Below are 20,149 nucleotides of genomic sequence, written 5' to 3'. Positions count from 1 at the left end.
GTGAAACTCACATCCTATCAGTGGTTTTGAGGATGGGCCGACTCTTGTATTGCCTGCTCTAGTACAATCAGCAGCTAAGGCAGCTCACTTTCCGGCCGTGCTACAATAGGTAAGAACTAGGATGCTTTAGACGTGTGACTGGGCAGTGGGAGCCCCTCACATGATCCCGAGATGCCAGACAGTGTCTCTCCGCACAGGGCGTGTGCTGGTCCAGTGGCCCGTTTTTCCAGTCGCCCCACACCCCGGGTCCGCGATCACGCTCCCCCCACCCATAGCCGAGCCTGACGCGGCGGTGGCTCATGCGCCTTTCCGTCCCAGCCTTTAGCCACGGACCACACGTCCCATCTCAGGCGCCCCGCCCCTCCCCCGCCCCCCGCCCCCGGCGCGCCTCCCCAGGATGCCGGCTCCGGTGTCTGAGCGGCCGCGCCCGCGAGCCGTGAGCGATGATTGGCTGCGCCACGGCGGCGGGCGGCCCGTGGGCGCACACACCCTCCCCGCGCAGCCAATGGGCGTGCGCACGTCACTGATCCGGAGGCCCGCGGGCCGGCAGCCCCTCAATAAGCCACATTGTTGCATGAAACTCCGGCGCAGGAGTCCCGGGCTGCCGCTGGCAACATCGTGTCACCCAGCTAAGAAAATCCGCGGGCCCGAGCCACGCGCCTGTGAATCGGAGAGGTCCCACTGCCCGAGTGGAGCCGGGCTGAGATTCTTCTCAAGTTGAGCCTCAGTGATCCTGTGGCCGAAGTTAGCGCCTTGACGTGGGACAACCGGACACGTCGCCAGGAGAGAACTGAGGCGCCTTCTAGCAGTTGTGACGCCAAAATCACGTCTCCGGAGACCCGCGCCCTCCGCCAGCCGGGCGCACCCTCGCCGGTAGCCTTCTTTGTGCGCCGTCCGGACTCCCAGCTCCCGGCCCGGCAGCCAAGCCCCAGCACAAAGCAGTCGGACCGCGCCGCCCGCCTCCCCGCTCGCGTCTCCGCCTCGGTTTCCCAACTCTGCGCCGTCGGGCCGCGGCAGGATGATTGCCTCGCATCTGCTTGCCTACTTCTTCACGGAGCTCAACCACGACCAAGTGCAGAAGGTAAGTCAGCGCGGGCGGGGCGGCAGGCTGGGCTCTGGCAAAGTGGCCTGGCCTCCATCAGTCTCTTCCTCGACCCTGCGGGGACCCGCTTCCTCCCTGCTCGGGGCCTGGGACGCGGAAAAAGTTTGGGCAGCCGGGACACTCCTGGGCGCCAGGAGCCACGTCCGCTAAGCACAGCCGGCGAGTGCGCGCGGGCGGGGAGCCGAGGTCGCGCTCCGCCTGGCGCCCTCCCTCCCTGAGCTCCGGCACGCGCTCACGCTCTCTCCCCCAGTCCCTTTTTCCCTGTTACTGGAGGGGCGGGTCACCCCGCAGGTAGTCAGGGATTGCTGCGCCCACGTGGGAGGGAGCCCCCTTCTGCAGCGCGAGTTCCGGCGAGAGCACGTGGAGAGAATCGTGGCTGCTGGAGGCTGCTCCGCTGCCGCGTGGGGCCGCCGGGGGCCGTCCGCGCTCGCGGACCGCGTGTAGGAGACGAGCGGTTCCCTTCTCCTTCCCCGCGGCCCTGCGGGGGTGGACTCGAGGAGAAGCTGACCCGGGAAGGAGTAGGAAAGGGGCAGAGGAACTCCGCCCGCCGCGCCCCCTCCCCGGAACTGTGGCGCCCGGAACTGAGGCTCGGCGAGGGGCGTCCCCCATTAACCCCCGCCCCTCCAAATCAGCCTCGGGACCGCCCAGCCTCGTGTCCTCAGGATCTGCCTCTGAGTAAGGGGAGGACTTTGGTTGTTACTTTCTGGTTTGCCCTAAAAGTTACTCGGAGAGGCCAACGCGCCGCGTTCCTGGATTACTTGAGATTCTTGAGATTTATGTCCTTCCGAAAACGGGCTTTTTTTTCCTTAAGCCTCGACCTGTCTGTTCCCACCTCGCTCCGCAGCTCCCTACGGCTGAGCGCTCACCGCGGCCGGGTCATTTACATAAGAAAGAGCCTCAGGCCAAGCCGGGAATCTCTCATTCCCCGCCTCGGGGTATGGGGGTGGGGATGGGGCCGGGGCCGGGGCCGGGGCCGGGCAGGGCCAGGGGCGCGCTCAGAATTGAGTTTCTGAAATGCCCGGGATTAGGGGATTGGCTCCTGGCCCAGGCCTGGGCTACGATTTGAGGTAGGGGACAAGTTGGGAAGGGATTAGCTGGAGGGAGGTTGTTTTAAGAGCTGTGAGGCAACGGAGCGTTGCTCAATTACATACTTGGAATTTCAATATCTGATGGGAACACATTTTTGGGAAAATGTCTTGCCATTACCGTTCTGTGCGACAACCTGCTCATATTCCCATTCTGGCGGCCCCGAGGGCATAGGAGGCATATTAATGTAGTGATGGCGCGTGAACCTCCAAGAAAAGCAGAAGTTACCCAGCCTCAAGTCTGGAGGAGCGAGCAGAGGCGGTTGATTTACTTGGGTTTTACTGTTTGTAAATGGCTGTTATTCTCTAATTCCTGGGATGTGGCTCTGCACCTTGATTCAGTTTACTTAAAAACATGCCTTTGATTTGAGCTGGCAGGATCTTGGTAACTTCTCAACTTCTAAGAACTCTTGGGGAAGGCTATCATCTCTTGGCAAGTCCTAAAATACACAGTGGAGCGTCATTAATCTCAGGGAGTTCTCCTTTGGGTATTACCCCAGGACATTTGAATCCTTGCATAAATTTACTCTTCCTCAATCCAGAGGAGGGCACCAGGGTTGGAACCCCGTTGGAGTTATACCACTCTCAATCTTGGAATGGGGGTCATCTCTCTTCCCCCAGAGTGGAACGGGAATTAACCAGGGTATCTGGAAATGAGTTGTAATCTCTGTCTTGTGGTTTATTAACCATAGCACCCTGAGCCTCTTTGGACAGCCCGTTTCTCTTTGTGAAATGCAATAATAACAGTAGGCTTGTCCACTTTATGGAGTTGCGATTATTAAGCACTGCAGTGTGCAACTGTCATTCCTGTAGGTTTTCTCTACCCTTGCAGCCACCTGTCAGTTTGAGAAGTGTCCCTGAGGACCCTTGGGTGTATTTCCTCTAAACCACCAATAGGGGCAGAATTGAATCAGGCCTTTAACTCAGTAATTGTCAGAATCTGGGATTTGACTCCCAGCTTAGGTGAGCGAAGTTGTTTGATTCCAGTGGCAGTTACATAGAAAGCAGAGACTCAGAGTATCTTGGAACCATCTTTCTGAGCTGCCATTGGAAAGAAGAATTAAGAGAGAAGAATGAAAATTTAGTATAACTTTAGAGTCTTTTGAAAAGACCTTTTGATTTGGACCCTTCTGAAATCCCCTTGTGATAAGATAATCTTACATATTCTGGGTTGTAGTCTGAGGACGTGGAAGGCTTGGGTTCACCTGCCCAACGAGGTCACTTGTCGTCTCCTGATGGACAAGCCCAGTGTTTTGGGGCATTAGAGATGAGAATCAGGGTTATTTCCTCACTTTTGCCAATTGGAACTCAGGAGCGACTGCAGAGCACCTGCTGTGTACCTGGCACTGTTCTAAGCTCTTTAGGTATGTCAGCTTATTAACATTCAAATCAGTCCCAAGAGGTGAAGACTGATTGTTATTAGCATCCCTGTTTAACTGAGGCCCAGGGGTAACTTGCCCAAGGTCACCAGCTTTTCTGTATGAGCTGGGAATCGAAGCCATGCATTTGGCTTTAGAGCACCACGCTCTTGAGCACATACTCGCCTGTCTCTGGGGGGCGTGAGTGGGCTCCTGGCCCGGGCCTGTGCCCGCTCCTGGCTGCTGGTAGCACCCCCACCCATCATGACCACAGATGGAACTAGCTCTTCTGTTGGTTTGATCAGTGGCACCAGTACCCTCTGGCTACTCCAGCTGAGAGTCCTGGATTCATTTTCATCAACTCTCTGTCAACTGGTCTCTTGGTTACTTTGGAGGCCTGCTAAGGGTGTCCCTAAAACTCTTTCTGGAGCCAGACTGGATCATTTCAGGAGCTCTCTACAGCTCTTAATTGCCTCCCGCTTCTACCCCCCAGCTTAGCCTCATCTTCCTCTCCATCCTTTCATTCCTCTGTCCTGCCTGTTCACACTAGGTCCTTTTTGCCCTTGCCTTTTTTTTTTTTTTTTTTTTTTTTTGAGACACAGTTTCACTCTGTCACCAGGCTGGAGTGCAGTGGCGCTATCTCGGCTTAGGGCAACCTCTGCCTCCCAGGTTTAAGCGATTCTCCTGCCTCAGCCTCCTGAGTAGTTGGGATTACAGGCATGCGCCACCATGCCCAGCTATTTTTTGTATTTTTAGTAGAGACAGGGTTTCACCATGTTGGCCAGGATGGTCTCGATCTCCTTACCTTGTGATCCACCTGCCTCAGCCTCCCGTAGTGTTGGGATTACAGGCGTGAGCCACCGCATGCGGCCTGCCCTTGCCATTTTTGGGCCCTGAACTCTGCTTGGCTTCTTTCCACTTAACCCCTTCCAGCTCAAATGCAGTTTACTGTCTTAATTTTCTTTCTGCTTCCTTCTCCCCCTCCTGTGTGCCAACATTAGTGTGTTTGAACCTTGCATGACATTTGTTTCATTCCACCATCTGTTAGAGTTGATGGTTTTCAGTTTGGCTTCCTTCCTCAGGGCAGGGAGAATCTTGGCTGTTAGGTTTGTCGCTGCAGTTCCTGGCCACTGGTGAGGTGCTCAGTGAGTACAAGAGTAAAGGAGGAGACCTTTCTGGAGAAAGAAGCTAAACCAGGGCTGCAGGAAGTGGAGGAGCTGGGCAGGGGCAGCTAGTCTTAGGCTAAAGGGATGGTATATGGGTGGACACTTGGAGGGGCAGTTCGCAGTTACCTCTTCATCCAAAGCATGACCTGAGGCCAAAACATGACCTGAGGCCGGTCCTGAGGAGGGAGAGAGAAAGGGGAGGAGAGTTTCCTGTCCTTCAGCAATCAAGACTGTGTGTCCTGCCTATGGAGAGATAGAAGATTCTTTCTATTTTTTTTTTTTTTTTTTTGAGACGGAGTCTCGCTCTGTCACCCAGGCTGGAGTGCAGTGGCGCAATCTCAGCTCACTGCAAACTCCGCCTCCCGGGTTCACGCCATTCTCCTGCCTCACCCTCCCGAGTAGCTGGGACTACAGGCGCCTGCCACCATGCCCGGGTATTTTTTTGTATTTTTAGTAGAGACGAGGTTTCACCGTGTTATCCAGGATGGTCTCAATCTCCTGACCTCGTGATCCGCCTGACTCCGCCTCCCAAAGTGGTGGGATTACAGGAGTGAGCCACCGCGCCTGGCTGATTCTTTCTATTGATTGAGATAAGTTAGTATACAAGATGCAGGATTTTGTCTCTTAAGAATGGAGAATCAGGGTTAACCATAGAGATAAAATGAAGTATATACTCCTTTCTCTGACCATTGACCAAATTGTTTTAATACACATAGACTGGTGACATTTGCACTGGAATCCTGTAATAGACATAGCTCATGTAGATTCCCTGTTGTATGAGCAAGGGGGTGACCTTCAATGCTGGGCTTGAGAGGAATATCTTGGAAGTGAAAAGATTGAACAGAGACCCCAAGAGTCAAGAAAGCCAAGAATTTTAATGTTTTTTTTAAGAACCTACAGTGAGTGCAAGGCTCTCTGAGTGTGATGTGGGAGACAGAAACCCAGATACTTTTCAGTTGTCTAGAGAGATATGGCCGCTAAGTCAAAAGAGTGAATTACCATGGGTGGGGCTGGAGTTAGAGCCTCAAGGAACCTTGGCACATTTTGGACACCTACCACGTGCCATTAGTCCGCACGTATGGGATTAGAGTATCAAGAGTAAATTGCTGATTGAAACCTTAATAATATTATTTTTGTCTATGTTAATTTTGATTGGACAAACTGACATTGACAGGTACAATTCACTCCATTTGTTCAATATGTAACATCTTGGTAACCTAACTCTGTCCCTTTCTCTGCTCAGAAGACAACTGATGGTAGTAGGAATACTTTGTAGCTTTTGTTAACCATCCGTTTGTTTTATATTGCCAAACTTACATTTCAGAGAGAGCTAAGAAGCACTTTTTCCTCTACCTTTGAATGAATTAACTCCCCTGAGCTCAGCCAAAGTCAATTTTTTTTTTTTTTTTGTGAGACAGAGTTTCGCTCTGTCACCAGGCTGGAGTGCAGTGGCACAATCTTGGCTCACTGCAACCTCCACCTCCTGGGTTCAAGTGATTCTCCTACCTCAGTCTCCCGAGTAGCTGGGACTACAGGTGCGCACCACCATGCCCAGCTAATTTTTGTATTTTTAGTAGAGGTGGGGTTTCACCATGTTGACCAGGATGGTCTTGATGTCTTGACCTCGTGATCTGCCCACTTTGTCCTCCCAAAGTGCTGGGATTACAGGCGTGAGCCGCTGCGCCTGGCCTTTTTTTTTTTTTTTTTTTGAGATGGAGTCTCACTCTGTCGCCCAGGCTGGAGTGCAGTGGCGTGATCTCAGCTCACTGCAACCTCGGCCTCCTGGGTTCCTGCCGTTTGCCTGCCTCAGCCTCCCGAGTAGCTGGGACTACAGGTGCCCACCACCACGTCTGGTTAATTTTTTTATATCTTTAGTAGAGATGGGGTTTTTCACTGTGTTAGCCAGGATGGTCTTATCTCCTGACCTCGTGATCCACTTGCCTAGGCCTCCCAAAGTACTGGGATTACATTGGCGTGAGCCACCGCGCCAGGCATTTTTTTTTTTTTTTAAACATCACTTTTCAAAGTTGAACTTTTCCAGTACTCTGGGGAGTTTGGGGCAATTGGAGGTCCTTTTCCAGGGGGGGAATCAGAGCAACACAAACCACTGTTGGCAGTGGGAGTAAGGAGATCTGATGAACTGAAAGAACTTGGAGCCCCAGAAAACTGGCTTCCTTTGTTCACATACTTCCGGTTTAAAAGACCAAATCTTGATAAGACATTCCTCATTATCATCGCTGAGCTTTGAAGTCAGCAGGTTTGGTTTGTTTTCCAACACTGTACGTAGTCTGTCTTTGCCTTTTCAAAGCTGTGGGGGTTATGCCGGGCGCGGTGGCTCATGCCTGTAATCCCAGCACTTTGGGAGGCCAAGGCGGGCGGATCACGAGGTCAGGATATCAAGACCATCCTGGCTAACACGGTGAAACCCCGTCTCTACTAAAAATACAAAAAAAAAAAAAAAAAATTAGCCGGGCGTGGTGGCAGGCACCTGTAGTCCCAACTACTTGGGAGGCTGAGGCAGGAGAATCAGTTGAGCCCGGGAGGTGGAGCTTGCAGTGAGCCGAGATTGCACCAATGCACTCCAGCCTGGGCGACAGAGCAAGACTCTGTCTCAAAAAAAAAAAAAAAAAAAAAAAAAGCTGTGGGGGTTGGGATGTGGCAAATTAAATCCCACAGCTCACTCGACACGTCTTCATATCACACTCTGTAGATCACACGCCATGCTTCCTTGTGCTGGAGTAGCTCTTTCTGCTTATCTTTAAAGCAGTTTTCTCAGCCTTGGTGCTATTGACATTTTGGGACAGATACGTTTTTTGTGAGGGGCTATCCCAGCCTATCATAAAGAGCAAGAATTTCCACCTTACTCAAATTTCCAGAGACAAAGCCTATCTTTTTAAAATTCTTCATTTAAAGCAGTAGTTTTCAACTAGGAGTGATTTTGTCCCCCAGTGGACTTTGGCAATGTCTGGAGACATTTTTGGTTGTCACAAAGGTTTGGGTGAGTGTGTGTTACTGACATCTAGTAAGCAGAGGCAGGTTTGGGTGAGTGTGTGTTAGTGATATCTAGTAAGCAGAGGCTAGGAATGTTGCTGAATATTCCACCATGCACAAGATAGCTCCCCACAACAAAAAATTACCTGGCCCAAAATGTCTACGTGTCAAGTTTGAGAAACTGCTTTAGAAGAACATGGTCCATCCCCGCCACCCCCTTCAGTTTTCAGGTGTATTGCTGATGGTCATACAGCAAGTTAGTAGCCCCAGTTGGGATCAGAGCCCTGAGTTCTCAACAGTGTGCCATGTCATGTGACTGTCATAGTGGGAAATGGGCTTCTACAAAAGACGAACTTAAGATGAGGTCTACAGTTCACAGCAGTCTGCAGATGCCCACAGTCCCTTGCTGGGGGGCAGGTTTCCAGGGGACGGGAGCTAGTTGCTGTTTCTGTATTCTCAACCAGAGAAATGTGGGCAATACAAGTGCTCCAGAAAGCCAGCAAGAGGAGTTTACTCAGTTGCCCTTGAAAGATGCTCACCCTGGTGCTGCTGTAGTTTCCATGGAGGCTGGGCATGAGCCAGGCTTCCCAACAAGACAGGCATGTGAGCTGGTGTAATGGAAATTCAGAAGGCACTTGAGCTGGGGAGCAGAGGAGGTAGGCCAGTGACATCCACTGAGGGACAGCCTGACAGTTACTGGGAGAGGCTGTTTGATGAGCTGGAGTCAGGCTCCCTGGGGTTGAACTCTGGCTTTCTGCATAACACGCAGTGTGAGCTTGGGTCAGTTATTCTACCTGTCTAGGCCTCAGTTTCTTTTCCCTATAAAATGCAAAGATTGTTTGGATAACACTTTAATTGAATAGTTGTAAGAATGAAAGAGAAAGAGGGTTAACAGGTGTCAAGCTCTGAGAACTGTGCCTGACATATAGTCAATGCTTTATGTATTAAGTATTGGTACTTAACAATGGTTCAACTTAATGATTTTTTTTTGACTTCACAATGGCACAAAAGTGATACGCATTCAGTAGAACCTGTACTTTCAGTATTTATATAACCATTATGTTTTGCACTTTCAGTACAGTATTCAATAAATTACATGAGATATTCAACACTTTATTGTAAAATAGGCTTTGTGTTCGATGGTAGGTTAGGTGTATGAAATGCATTTTTGACTTACTAATCGGGACATAACCTCATTGTAAGTCGGAGCATCTGTACATAGGGAGAGACACAGTCTTAGATGTCCCACTGCACCGTCCGCCTGGACAGGAGCAAAAAGAGGCCCTGCTTTACCCTGGATAATTCCCAAGAGCTTCTTTTAGAGTAAGTGGTTTCAGGTCCATTTGTGTCTCTGTGTGACGTTGGATTGAATCAGAGGACAGAGAAGTCAGAAGGATGGAAAGTTCCTGAAGCCAGGGAAGAAGGGTGCATCCACAGTGCTTCTAAAACCTTCTCTTTCCTGGGCGTAGGAGATCCATCCTTAAGCTCTTCCTCTAAATTGTTTTTCTTCTGGTCCTCTACAGAGGTGGCTCCCCCATTCGAGGTCTCTGGGATGCCTGGGACATTAGTGCACTTCAGGTTGAAGCATCCTTGCGATGTCGCAGGAGACACAGCTGTGCTGAATGATCACAGGGTTAGTTCCAGCTCCTTTTCCCTAACCTCTCTGTCCCCGGTAACTAACCCAGAGAAGAGCAGAGGCTTCAGAGGGCATTGTGGAGGCTGCTTACTTGGGATTTCATATTCTTCTGCTGTGGAGTTTGTCAGTTAAATACTTGCTCACTCATCTTCACATCTCTCCCAGACCTGGCTTTCCACAGGGGAAATCATTTGCAGTGCCCTGTGCTGAAGAGTCACAGGACCCGCCATGATAGGTTTGGCCCCACCGACCCCTGGAATTTCACAGAAGGGAATGGCCATTCTCACATTCTTTCGGCAGATTGGGTGAGGTTCCCTGGGCATCCTGGGCTTTGGCAGACAGCTCTTTGCCCCTCATATACAGACCCTGGGCTGTTGAGTGTGTTCCTTCCTGCTGAGCCCAGGGTGCCCTGGGTTCTTCACGAAGCCCAGGGGGATTCTGCATGTGGAACCCATACCCTCCATCCCACCTCTTGAACAGCCGTTGCCTTATCCACGTCAGGAGTCAGGAGTCTTGGCCCTGTTCCTGTGAACAGAGAATCTCATTTCCCCTAAAATGCTGCCCTCTTTTAGGGGTGGTCACTCATTTTGTTTGCAGATGGATCTCTAAGCATTTCCCGGACATTCTTTCCTGCCTTGGTTAAATCTTATCTCAGCGTTAACCAGGAGAGTGAGTCAGGCTCTGAGAAACTGGCTCTGGAAGCCCTTGGGGCCCACCCACCTCCCGCCCACTCAGCCTTCCTGCCTTTCCACCATTTCTGCCCTGGATGCTTGGAGGTGGTCCATGTTCTTAAAAGGCCTTTTTCCCAATCCCTTCCTTCTGGCATCTCCATATTGTCTGAAGGAATAAAGCCAGATGAACCATCTGACAGCTTTAATTAGGGTTAAATGAGGGCATTCGAAACTGCCACTTTTCCTTCTTTCCCATTTGAGGGACTTCCTCTTCCTGCTTCCTGTTTCCTCCCAAACTTTTCTGTCTCAGTCCCCTCCACGAAGTCCTGTAGCCTCTTCCCATCAGCTCTGTGTGTAGTAACTCAGGCCACCCTCAAGCTGCCCTCCAGGTAGGTCCTGTTATTATCTATTATTCAAATGAAGAGACCAGGCACAGAATAGGATAGTACCTTGCCCCAGGGCAAGCAAGAATCCAGACCCAGGCAATGTGACTCCAGAGCCAGTGCCCTTAACCCCCAGCACAAAGCTCCTGGGACAACTATGTTTCAATTTCACTTATGTTTCAGTTTCATGGGGTTATGAGTCAGGTATCAGCTGGGAAGGGACCTTTGGGACCATGTAGTCTAAACAAACCCTTCATTTTATAGTTAAGGAAACCAGATGTTGTGTACTAAGGGACCAGCCCAAGCTCACATAGGATAAGCCCCAGATCTGGAACCCAGTTTCTTGATCCCCATCATGTTTTTTTAAAACACCGTTTGTGCAGCATGAACTCTTATCATTTTAGGTGTCAGTTTCCCAAGATCTAAGGCAGGATTTACTTACAATCTAGGGGCATGCCCTAATTGTCCAAACTGGGCCACTTTTGAGAATGGAAGAAAGCACTATCAGTAGTTATGCCATGACCACAAGTGTAAACTGAGATTGTCTTGGGTAAGCAGGGAAGTGTGAGTACGTTGCCTGTGGTGGGTGTGATCTTGGGGTGGATGGGGCAGACTGGGACAGACCCAGAGGTATTTGATCCAGCAAGTGGACCGCTGGCAGCAGACAGGAGCGGGGAGTTCAGATGCCACTGTGGGGCAAGAGGCTCAGAGGCAGATTCTGGTCCCTGGCCTGGGGCTGTCGAGGGGTAGGCAGAGTCTGACTTCTAGGGACCTAGCATCCTAGGCAGGGCAGACAGGTGGACTGGGAGGAAACCATGCTGCTGCGGGGATCCCATGCAGTGTGGGCGCTGGCCTGAAGAGCAAGGCCCGACACAGAGCACCTGGTCAGTCGGGAGTAGCCAGCTCTTCCCCTTCACCAAGTTACTTGTCCACCTTTTCTCTTTGGTGTTCCCATAGCCCCTTGTGTATGACTATAACAAAGGTTTCTTGAGCACCTATTATATCCTAGTATTGAGATAGCTGCTGCTATGACTGCAGAGAGGCCATTTGTGCTGGGCTGTGGAGGGTCAGTGGGAGTTTGTTAGACAAGGGGGGGACATTCTGGGCAGTGAGGCCAACACATACACATTTCTAACCATTTCAAGACAAACACTCCTCAGATTCACATTGATGTATGTGATTTAAGTGATTGTAAATCCATATTTTATTAATGTAAAAGAAACTGCCCACTGTTCTGCCCTTCCTGTCAGTTTGTAATTACTTGTTAATGTATCTGTCTTCTGCCAATAGACTGAGCCCCTTCCTGGCAGAGGCTGGTGTCTCCTTTATCCCAGTATCCTCAGTGCCCAGCCCTGGCACACTCAACTTTGCACTCAGTCAATATCTGTTGGCAGGTGAACTGTGCCAGGGTCACGTGCATCTGGGACATAATCCCCCTTTGCTCTGCTGCTCCGCAGTCAGAACAGAATGTCTGAGGATAGGAGGACCCTGGGCCGGGTGTCCAAAATGCCCATCTCCTGGACCCTGGACAGGTGCTGCTGCCTAAGGTCTGTCTGGCTGTAACTTGATGCAGCTGAGACTGAGAACTGGAAGAACAGGAAGCCCTGTGACTCACAACCGCTGCAACAGGATCCTGGAGGAGTGGCCCGTATGCCTCCCTGGTCAGCTCTGCGCTTACCCGCCGCCTCGGGTTTGTGAGTCTGCAGTGTGTCAGAGCTGGCATTGGACTGAGGTGGCATGGCTGCCCTGGCGAGGACAAGTTCCTTGTCCCATCTGAAGAAGTGGCATAGGAGATCTGTCAGTTTCGGTTCGTGGGCTTTCAGAGGACAGGAGACTTACAGAATCCCTGTTCTGCTGTGTGTCTTCCCCCCGGCTCATCTTTTTTTCTTTTATCAGAAACATCTGGCCCTGCCCTGGCAACTTTGTAGAATAAACTTGCTGCTCTTTGTACAGCCTCAGCCTTCCCAGGAGGAGTCTGTGAGGGCATTATTATTAATGAGGTCACTGACAGCAGTTGCTTGGCTTTCCCAGGGTGGGCACACCTGTGCCCTAGGTTAGGGCACTCGGCTGGTCACTGGATGCTATGGGTCTTCAGGGACTAGGCCTGTGATTTGGGGAGGCTTCTCCAAGTCTTGGTTTCCTTGTCAGAGATTTGTGGTAAAACACCGGCAAAGGAATAATGCAAAAATATGAAATTCTTTTGAAATTAAGTTGCAAGCATGTGTCAGCATAGAGTCACTGGAAGTCTTTGTGTGGCCAGATTTAAATGATGGATCTCTCTTTGTTTGGCCTCTTTTGACCTCTTTAATCTTCTTTGGCTCTTTGACTGTGTATAGTGGGTAAACTTGGGCCAAGTCAGTGCCACCTGCCTTTTTTTTTCCAGCGTCTTTTGAATTGAAGTATAATGCACATGGGAAACTGAAAGCAGCAGGTAACCACCATCCAGATCCAGTAACAGATCATTACCTGAACCAGCCCCATGTTCTCCTACCCACCACCAACCATCAAGTGTAATCACTGTCCTGACTAACAGCATAGGTCTGTTTTTGTGCTTAATATAAATAGACTCATACAGGATATAAAAGACGCCATTTGTGTCTGGCATTTTTCAGCCAGTGTTTTACTGTATTTTGAGATTCACCTGTGTGGTTGCATGTAGTGGTAGGTGGTGCATTCTTATTGCTGTATACTATCTGTTGCACCACTCTGGCTTGTTTTTGCTTTTAAGAGACAGGGTCTTGCACTGTTGCCCAGGCTGAGTGCAGCAGTGTGATCATGGCTCACTACAGCCTTGACCTCCTGGCTTCAAATGATCCTCCTCAGCCAAAGTATTAGGATTACTGGTGTGAGCCACTGTGCCCATCCCACCACCCTGTTTTGACTGTGGTTGATTTAAAGCAGACGAAAGTAGTCATAATAAGGCCCCTGACTTCCAGAAGGTATGGTCCTTTCTAAGTTTCTGTCAAAGGGGCCAAATAGGAGTGTTGGCCTAATATATAGATGACCTGATTGTATCTTCAGGACAAGAACATGCATGTTAAGAAAGGTGAAGTTCAATCAGTTGGTCTTCTAGGGTCTAGAAACTAAAAGGTAGGATTTTTAGCTGTGGTCATCTAGGGCACCTGGAGAGACGGTTCTAGATAATCAATTAGAAATATCCCAAGACTGGAGAGACAAAGTTCAGCTGTGCCACAGGCATCCTGCGTCCTTTGCTTTGATGCTTCTATGCTTGTGGAGTAACTTTCTTATCCTATGTGATCACTTGAATTCAGCCCTCTACCAGGAGGGTGTGCCCTGCAGACACAAGTGATGAACATTTGCTTATTCATGTATTATGTATTTTCTGCTTGCTTACTAAAAGGATTTAGTGATTTGGTTCAGCTTTCAGTAAAAAGATTTCTAGAACGAGAGTCATCAAACTGGCGAGATGATTACTGAAAAACTTGACAGACCAGGTGTGGTGGCTCATGCTTGTAATCCCAGCACTTTGGGAGGCCAAGATGGAAGGATTGCTTAAGGCCAGGAGTTTGAGACCAGTCTGGACAACGCAGTGAGACTCTGTCTCTAAAGAAAAAATAAAATTAAAAAAATCAGCCGGGTACGAGGGTGCATACCTATAGTCTTAGCTACTTGGGAGGCTGCAGTGGAAGGATCATGAGCCCAGGAGTTTAAGGCTGCAGCCTAGGAGTTTGAGGCTGCAGTGAACCATGATTGCGTCATTGCACTCCAGCCTGGGCAGCCGAGCAAGACTCTGTCTCTAAAGTTAAACAAACTTGACGGAGCTCCAAGCTTCCTGACAGTCAAGGCAAAAAGGATAGTTAGTTCTCTTTGAGTCAGTCGTTTTCATCCCATCGGCCTATAACAGGTAGCACAGTGTGTCTGGGCAGCCAGACTTTCTCCTGACACTAAACCCTGCTGGGGACTGAATGGCTAGGGAAGCATTAGTGAAAGACACAGCAGCTTTACATGGTGCGGTGGTCTTTATAGTCTTTCCTGTGAGCCCTTGATTAAAAATGATAGAACTAAACCTATGAAGCATTTCATGGGGAGCTAATGTAAGGTTGTGAAGGTGAGGAGCTTTCTGTTCCTGGAATTGGTAATTTCCCAGGGTCTTAGGGGCTTGCCCATGCCTCCTGAGCCTTCACACTGCTATCTCTAGGTGAGCATTTATCTGCTAAGATGGCTGAGCTCCAAAAGTATCCCCTTTGATTGCCAGTCTCTCAGGCCACTTAAATTTGTGACACTTCCCATGGGCTGCCTTGTATTGTGCCCGACATTCTTATTAGACAAGATTCATCTCTCCACGCATTCTAGAGACACTCATTGGTCTATAATATGAGCCAGCTTCTTTGATATAAAGTCCTAGAGAGCAGGGCTGTTGATTTCTTAAAATTTTTAAAAATTGTAATAAAATATTAATCACAAAATTTACCATTTTAACCATTTTAAGTGTACAATTTAGTGGCATTAAGTGTGTTATTCACATTGCTGTGGAACTACCACCACTATTCATTTCCAGAATTAATTTCTCGTAAAATTATGTTTCTGTACACTAGTGCTTTGTATATAATAGCTGTTCCATAAATGCCATAACATGGAAGATGCTGGGGTTGCAACAGTAGTCAGGATTCAGGGATTGAATGATACGGATCTTACAGACTTAGACATTGAAATTTAAGGTTTCGTTTCTTCTACACTTCCCTTTTAAAACCCTTGAGTACCTTACTCAAGGTAGGATCTGTAGTACTTCATATAAAAACTGTCAAAATTGGAATATTGCTGTCTTCTGGATGTAAATAATTTGATCAAGGCCAGGTTCCCACAGGGACCAGATGGGGTGGGCTCAGGATCCAGGCAGTGGCACCAGTCTTTCAGTTGCATTGGGCCTGCAGAATGAGATGGGCGCTTCTGGACCAGAAGGGTTGACATTCATCCAGGTGATCCAGATTCTAGTTTCAACTGTGTGACCTGGGTCGAGGCCGCTCCCCAATGGGCCTGGTTTCTCTGAGATCCCTTTCTTGCAGTCACCTCCAGGCCTTTCCTTCCTGGGCTTCCCCATACCTGGCCAGGACTGTGTATGGCCCACCCTGCACACTGCATACTTCGAAGTGGAGCCTCCATGAGTGTCCCCTTTTGTTCTCTCCATTTGTTGCTTTGTGACAGTGACACAATTTCCTCTCCTTTTTTAAGTGCTGGTCTGGAGGAAAATGCAGGTACTTAAGGGGATGGGTGTTAATGGCTTCCCATTTTGGGTATTATCTTATTTCCTAGAGAGTATGGGGTTAATTTGTCTTTAGGGCTTCCCCTGACACCAACCCCAATTCTGTAGAGGAAGTGGGCATGTCAGACTGGTATGTTATGGGAAAAACTGAAACTGACCAAAATTACCCAATGAGGAAGCTCTGATCTAACCCTTGCTGAAGAGATATCAACTAACAGTGCTATCTCTTTCTGTCTAACACGCCCTCGCTTCCTGGGCTGGCAGCTTGGCAGGCAGACGGGAAGGTAACCCGTTCCTCAGCCAGGCTTTGCTCTGGCCTGCCTCCGATTCCCCAGCCTGGAATGCCCCCTCCTCCTTTCCTCCTCTCCCAGATAGAGATTTAAAGAGAAGCAGCCTTGTCCATGCCCATCACAGAAAAAGAAGGAATAGTTTGGGGAAAGAGCCTCTGCTTTGTGACTAAGGAGGGTTGAGAAATGTCTGTGATTGCCTGAAGGTGCCCCTGGGTGGAGAGAAGCTTTAGAAGAAAGAAGGGGTGGAAGGAAAGGGGGGGGTGATAGAGAACTCTTTTGTCCCCACAGTTATGCTAATGACTCTGTCATGTGGGGCTATTCATCCTGTTTTGTGGCGAGGAAGCTGGGGTTCAGATGAAGAGTCCTCTAATGTCGCACACCTGTACGAACACTACCACTAGGATTTGCATACTGGTGTTTCTGATGCCAGAGCACTCCCTTCACCACCACCAGCTACAAATCAAGGTTTGACCTGAATGAGTCTGCTTCGATAGTATCCAGAAACTTACATCTCTTAACAACAAATGCAGAGTTTGTCTTCCCAACTCCCAGCAGGCTGGATCAACACAGGATTACCTCACAGGGTCACACCTGGCCTAATATCTTAACCACCGACTCTCAAAGATCCCAGGCAGAAAAGTGATATGCAGTGTTGATCAGAACAGGGCCAACCACGATCACGTTATTGGCATATTGGAAACCTGCCAGAGGAGAGGGGAAGGTGTTTGAGCCCCAGCCTTAGAGGTGTCATTTGGTTAGTCTGGAATGGATCCTTGGAATTCTTACTGTTTTTTTTAAAAGCTCCTCATGTGATTCTGATGTGCAGCAAGTTTGGAAACTCTTATCACAAGTGACAGAATGGAGATTAGGCAGAAGTATCAGAAAGCAGATTTATCTTTGATTGAGGAAACTCTTTGAAACAAGTAGAGCTGTTCAAAAATGGAATTTAGAGAAATAGCGAGCCTCTCAGGCTTGGAAGTATTCAAACCTAGGCCACATGACTATCAATTGGGTGGAGAGAGACAAACTAGATAAATTCGAATACTATGTTTAGTGGGATTTTCGAACTAGTTACCCTAAGGGCCTTTCCTTTCTAAGGATGAATACTTTTCAGCTGCAGTCCCACTGCTGTGTGTACATCTGCTATCACCTGCTTGGCTTTCTCATTTGACTTTGGGCCTGGTGCTCCCTCCCACTGATGGCACTGTGGGTGAAAGTTGGCAAGATTCTGAAAATTGCATTCATCTCCTTCTCAATCCAGGAAAATCATCTTTGTGTGGTGGCTGCTTCTTGTTTCTGACTTCCGCTTCCCTTGGCTACCAACACAGCAGTGCCTACCAGGGCTGGGTGGGCTCCACTGGTGTGTTTAGGAAACTGTGGCATTAAGTGATTATTAATTATCCCTTCCTGAGTGGCCCTAATAAGCTGAGTGGACACATCATCATGCCCTGGTGCCATCGTTCTCAAGTTTTGAGAGTTCAAAGAGCTCTGATGTGAAAGAGGGGAAGTTTGGGCCAAGCTACTGGCCTGGACATTTTTCACTGTTTCATATCCACAGCTGTTTCGTATCCTCTCTCTTAGTCTCCTCATGTGAGGGAGAGGAAAATAAGGTCCCGGGGTCATCCAAGAAACCACAGGGCAGGCAGGGAGTGCCCACCCACACTAAGAAGGGCCCACAGGACAGGCGAGGGTGGCTGTCCTGACGGCCTGGCAGTGGGGCCAGACAGACCTCTGTGGAATCCCATCTCTGCCCCTCATTACCCAAGTGATCTATAAAACAGAGGTGCAGAAGTTTTACGAAGACAATGGAGAACAGGTCAGGAAAGCCGGAAGTGCCTGACAGGTGAGAAATGCTTGAGGAATGCTTAGCCGCTGTAACCATCACCCCATTACTGTTTTCATCTGTCATTGAACATGTGGAAGATGGTTATCTATGGGGCAAAAGGCAACGTGGATAAAGGGTGTCTGTTTAACTCGATTCTTCAAGGGTTGAGGATGAGAAGTGTCTGACTGGATTTCCAACAAGTCTTGAAACAGTTTAAACATCGAAGATAAACTAAGATTGGCTGTCGTAGAATTTGCTTTTTTGTGTGCATAACCTCATGCTTCTGGACATCATGATAGGACCATTTAATGAGGTGGAACAGGCTCAGCTCCTCATTGCAGGAACTCCTGTGCCCTTTGCAAACACCTGAAGCCTTCGATAGAGGGTGGAGGTGGGGCGGGGGCATCAAGAAGCTTCTGGGCCTCTCTTCTCTTTGGGAAAGTAGTGAGGTGGGAGTGTCTTTGTCAGGTGTCACCCTCATGACAATGTTCAGAGACATGTCTGCTGCCCCAGACCTGCTCAGTCACCTCTGTGTGCCTCACTCTCCACTGCGTGCTGTTCATGTCTGCATTGGGAGGTGACTGGAATAGAAGATGCCCTTTTAATGGATATGGACAGCCTGCATTCCCTGCAATGCTGTTTGACCTGTATAGACCCTGCTGTATCCAGGCAGGCAGGGGGCAGTCATCTAGCAGAGTGGACAAGAGCACAGACCAGCCAGACTTCTCTATCAAGCCAAACGTGGCCCCTCGTGTCTGTGTGACTTCCCCTGTCTGTGGAATAGAGATGCTGGCACTTTCTACCTCAGAGGGCTGTTCTAAGGATGAAATGAACTAACGGGAGCAAACCCGGAGAATAGGATCTGGCACAAAGCAGGAGCCACGTGAGGGCTTGCCATTATTACAGTTGCCCATGAGGGCATCTCAGGCTTTTCCTGGATGTGGCCTTGCATTGGCTTCTGGTCTGGGTAGCCCCAGACTTTGCACATTAGCCCTGAGATGTGAAAGTTGTGATGTAGCATTCCTGGGCCAGTCAATGTGTCATTGGATCTGGAGTGGGAAGCCTCCAGGGTGGTCAGAGTTACCCTTGAACTAGGGTCACTGGAGGTGGCTAGAGACTTGTCTGACACTTCACTGAAAAGAAAGGGGGCTTGTCTAGTGTCAGGCTGAAGCTGTACCCTTTTTCCTCCTGGGGAGCCTCAAATGTCCTTGTTGGAGAGGCCCAGGCCTCCTCAGGAGCACCTTGGTTCCCAGATATTGCAGGAACTAGAGGTCAGAGACCCAGCTTGTGGGATGGAGGGTGGGGGGCTAGTGCCCCACAGCCCTGGAGGTTGTGGTAGATTCCAGGAGTTGGAAACAAGCTGGGCAATATAGCAAGACCCTGTCTCAAAAATAATAAATAAAAGATTAAAAAAAAAACAAAACAAAAAACAAGTGAGAGTTATCTGATGCTTCTCATTCTCCTGGTATTAAATCTGGGAAAAGTTCATGTGAATTTATGTGGGAAACAGGATCAGTGAAAGAACTAGGGAGAGTTGCCTCTGCATGAGCACAGAGGCTGCATTATCATTTACATAGAGCCTCTCCATTGTGCCAGGCACCGTGCCAGCCTCCAGGTATGCAAAGGTGAACAAGCAGACATTGTTCTAGCCTTTGGTACTTATGATTTGGACCCTAATAAATACTTAGTTCCAAATTGTGGATAGTGTTGCGAAGGGAAAAGCTCAAGTTCTTAGAATAACAGGGAGGCCTGGCTGTTGTGATCTGGAGGATGAGAAGAGGCCTCTACAGAGAGAGGCCTGAAGGAGTGGTAGCAGATTGGCAGGGCATGTACCTGGAGGGCCTGTGTGCGTGAGCTCCAAGGCAGGGATGGGCAAGTTGGGGAAGCTGGGGAACTGAACCAGGGAGAGAATCTACACAAAGAGTCCAGACCTTACCATAAGATTAGGAGGTGGGGCCGGGTGTGGTGGCTCGCTCCTTTAATCCCAGCACTTTGGGAGGCCGAGGCAGGTGGATAGCTTGAGTCCAGGAGTTTGAGACCAGCCTAGACAACATGGTGAAACCCTGTCTCTGCTAAAAATACAAAAATTAGCTGGGTGTGGTGGTGCACCGCTGTAATCCCAGCTACTCGGGAGGCTGAGGCACTAGAATTGCTTGAACCCGGGAGGCAGAGGTTGCAGTGAGTCGAGATTGCACCACTCTACTCCAGCCTGGGCGACAGGGTGAGACTCAGCCTCAAAACAACAACAACAACAACAACAACAACAAAATTAGCCAGACATGGTGGCACGTGCCTGAAAGTCCCAGCTACTCAGGAGGCTGAGGTGGGAGGATCACCTGAGGCTGGCTGAGATCTCGTCGCTGCACTCCAGCCTGGACAACTGGAGCGATACCCTGTCAAAAAAAAAAAAAAAAAAAATAG

The 20,149-nt window shown here is 49.4% G+C and overlaps 1 protein-coding gene across 4 annotated transcripts in view; it reads left to right on the top strand.

The window, feature by feature from the left end:
- The first annotated feature begins 399 nt into the window (after window positions 1–399).
- HK2 (hexokinase 2) overlaps window positions 400–20,149 on the top strand; it is a 58,748-nt gene continuing 38,998 nt past the window's right edge. Inside the window, exon 1 of one of the 4 annotated variants that reach the window (XM_031008185.3) lies at window positions 400–1,081. In XM_031008185.3, the coding sequence (XP_030864045.1) occupies window positions 1,019–1,081 (63 nt within the window). In that variant the 5' untranslated portion in view covers window positions 400–1,018. Of the gene's footprint in view, window positions 1,082–1,759; window positions 2,038–20,149 lie in introns of those variants that run through there. The other 3 variants (XM_055378149.2, XM_063695755.1, XM_063695754.1) reach the window with 3 other exon arrangements.

The sequence above is a fragment of the Gorilla gorilla genome, chromosome 12, assembly GCF_029281585.2.
Source record: "Gorilla gorilla gorilla isolate KB3781 chromosome 12, NHGRI_mGorGor1-v2.1_pri, whole genome shotgun sequence".
Taxonomy (NCBI): Eukaryota; Metazoa; Chordata; class Mammalia; order Primates; family Hominidae; genus Gorilla; species Gorilla gorilla.
This window is presented reverse-complemented; position numbering and strand designations above follow the sequence as displayed.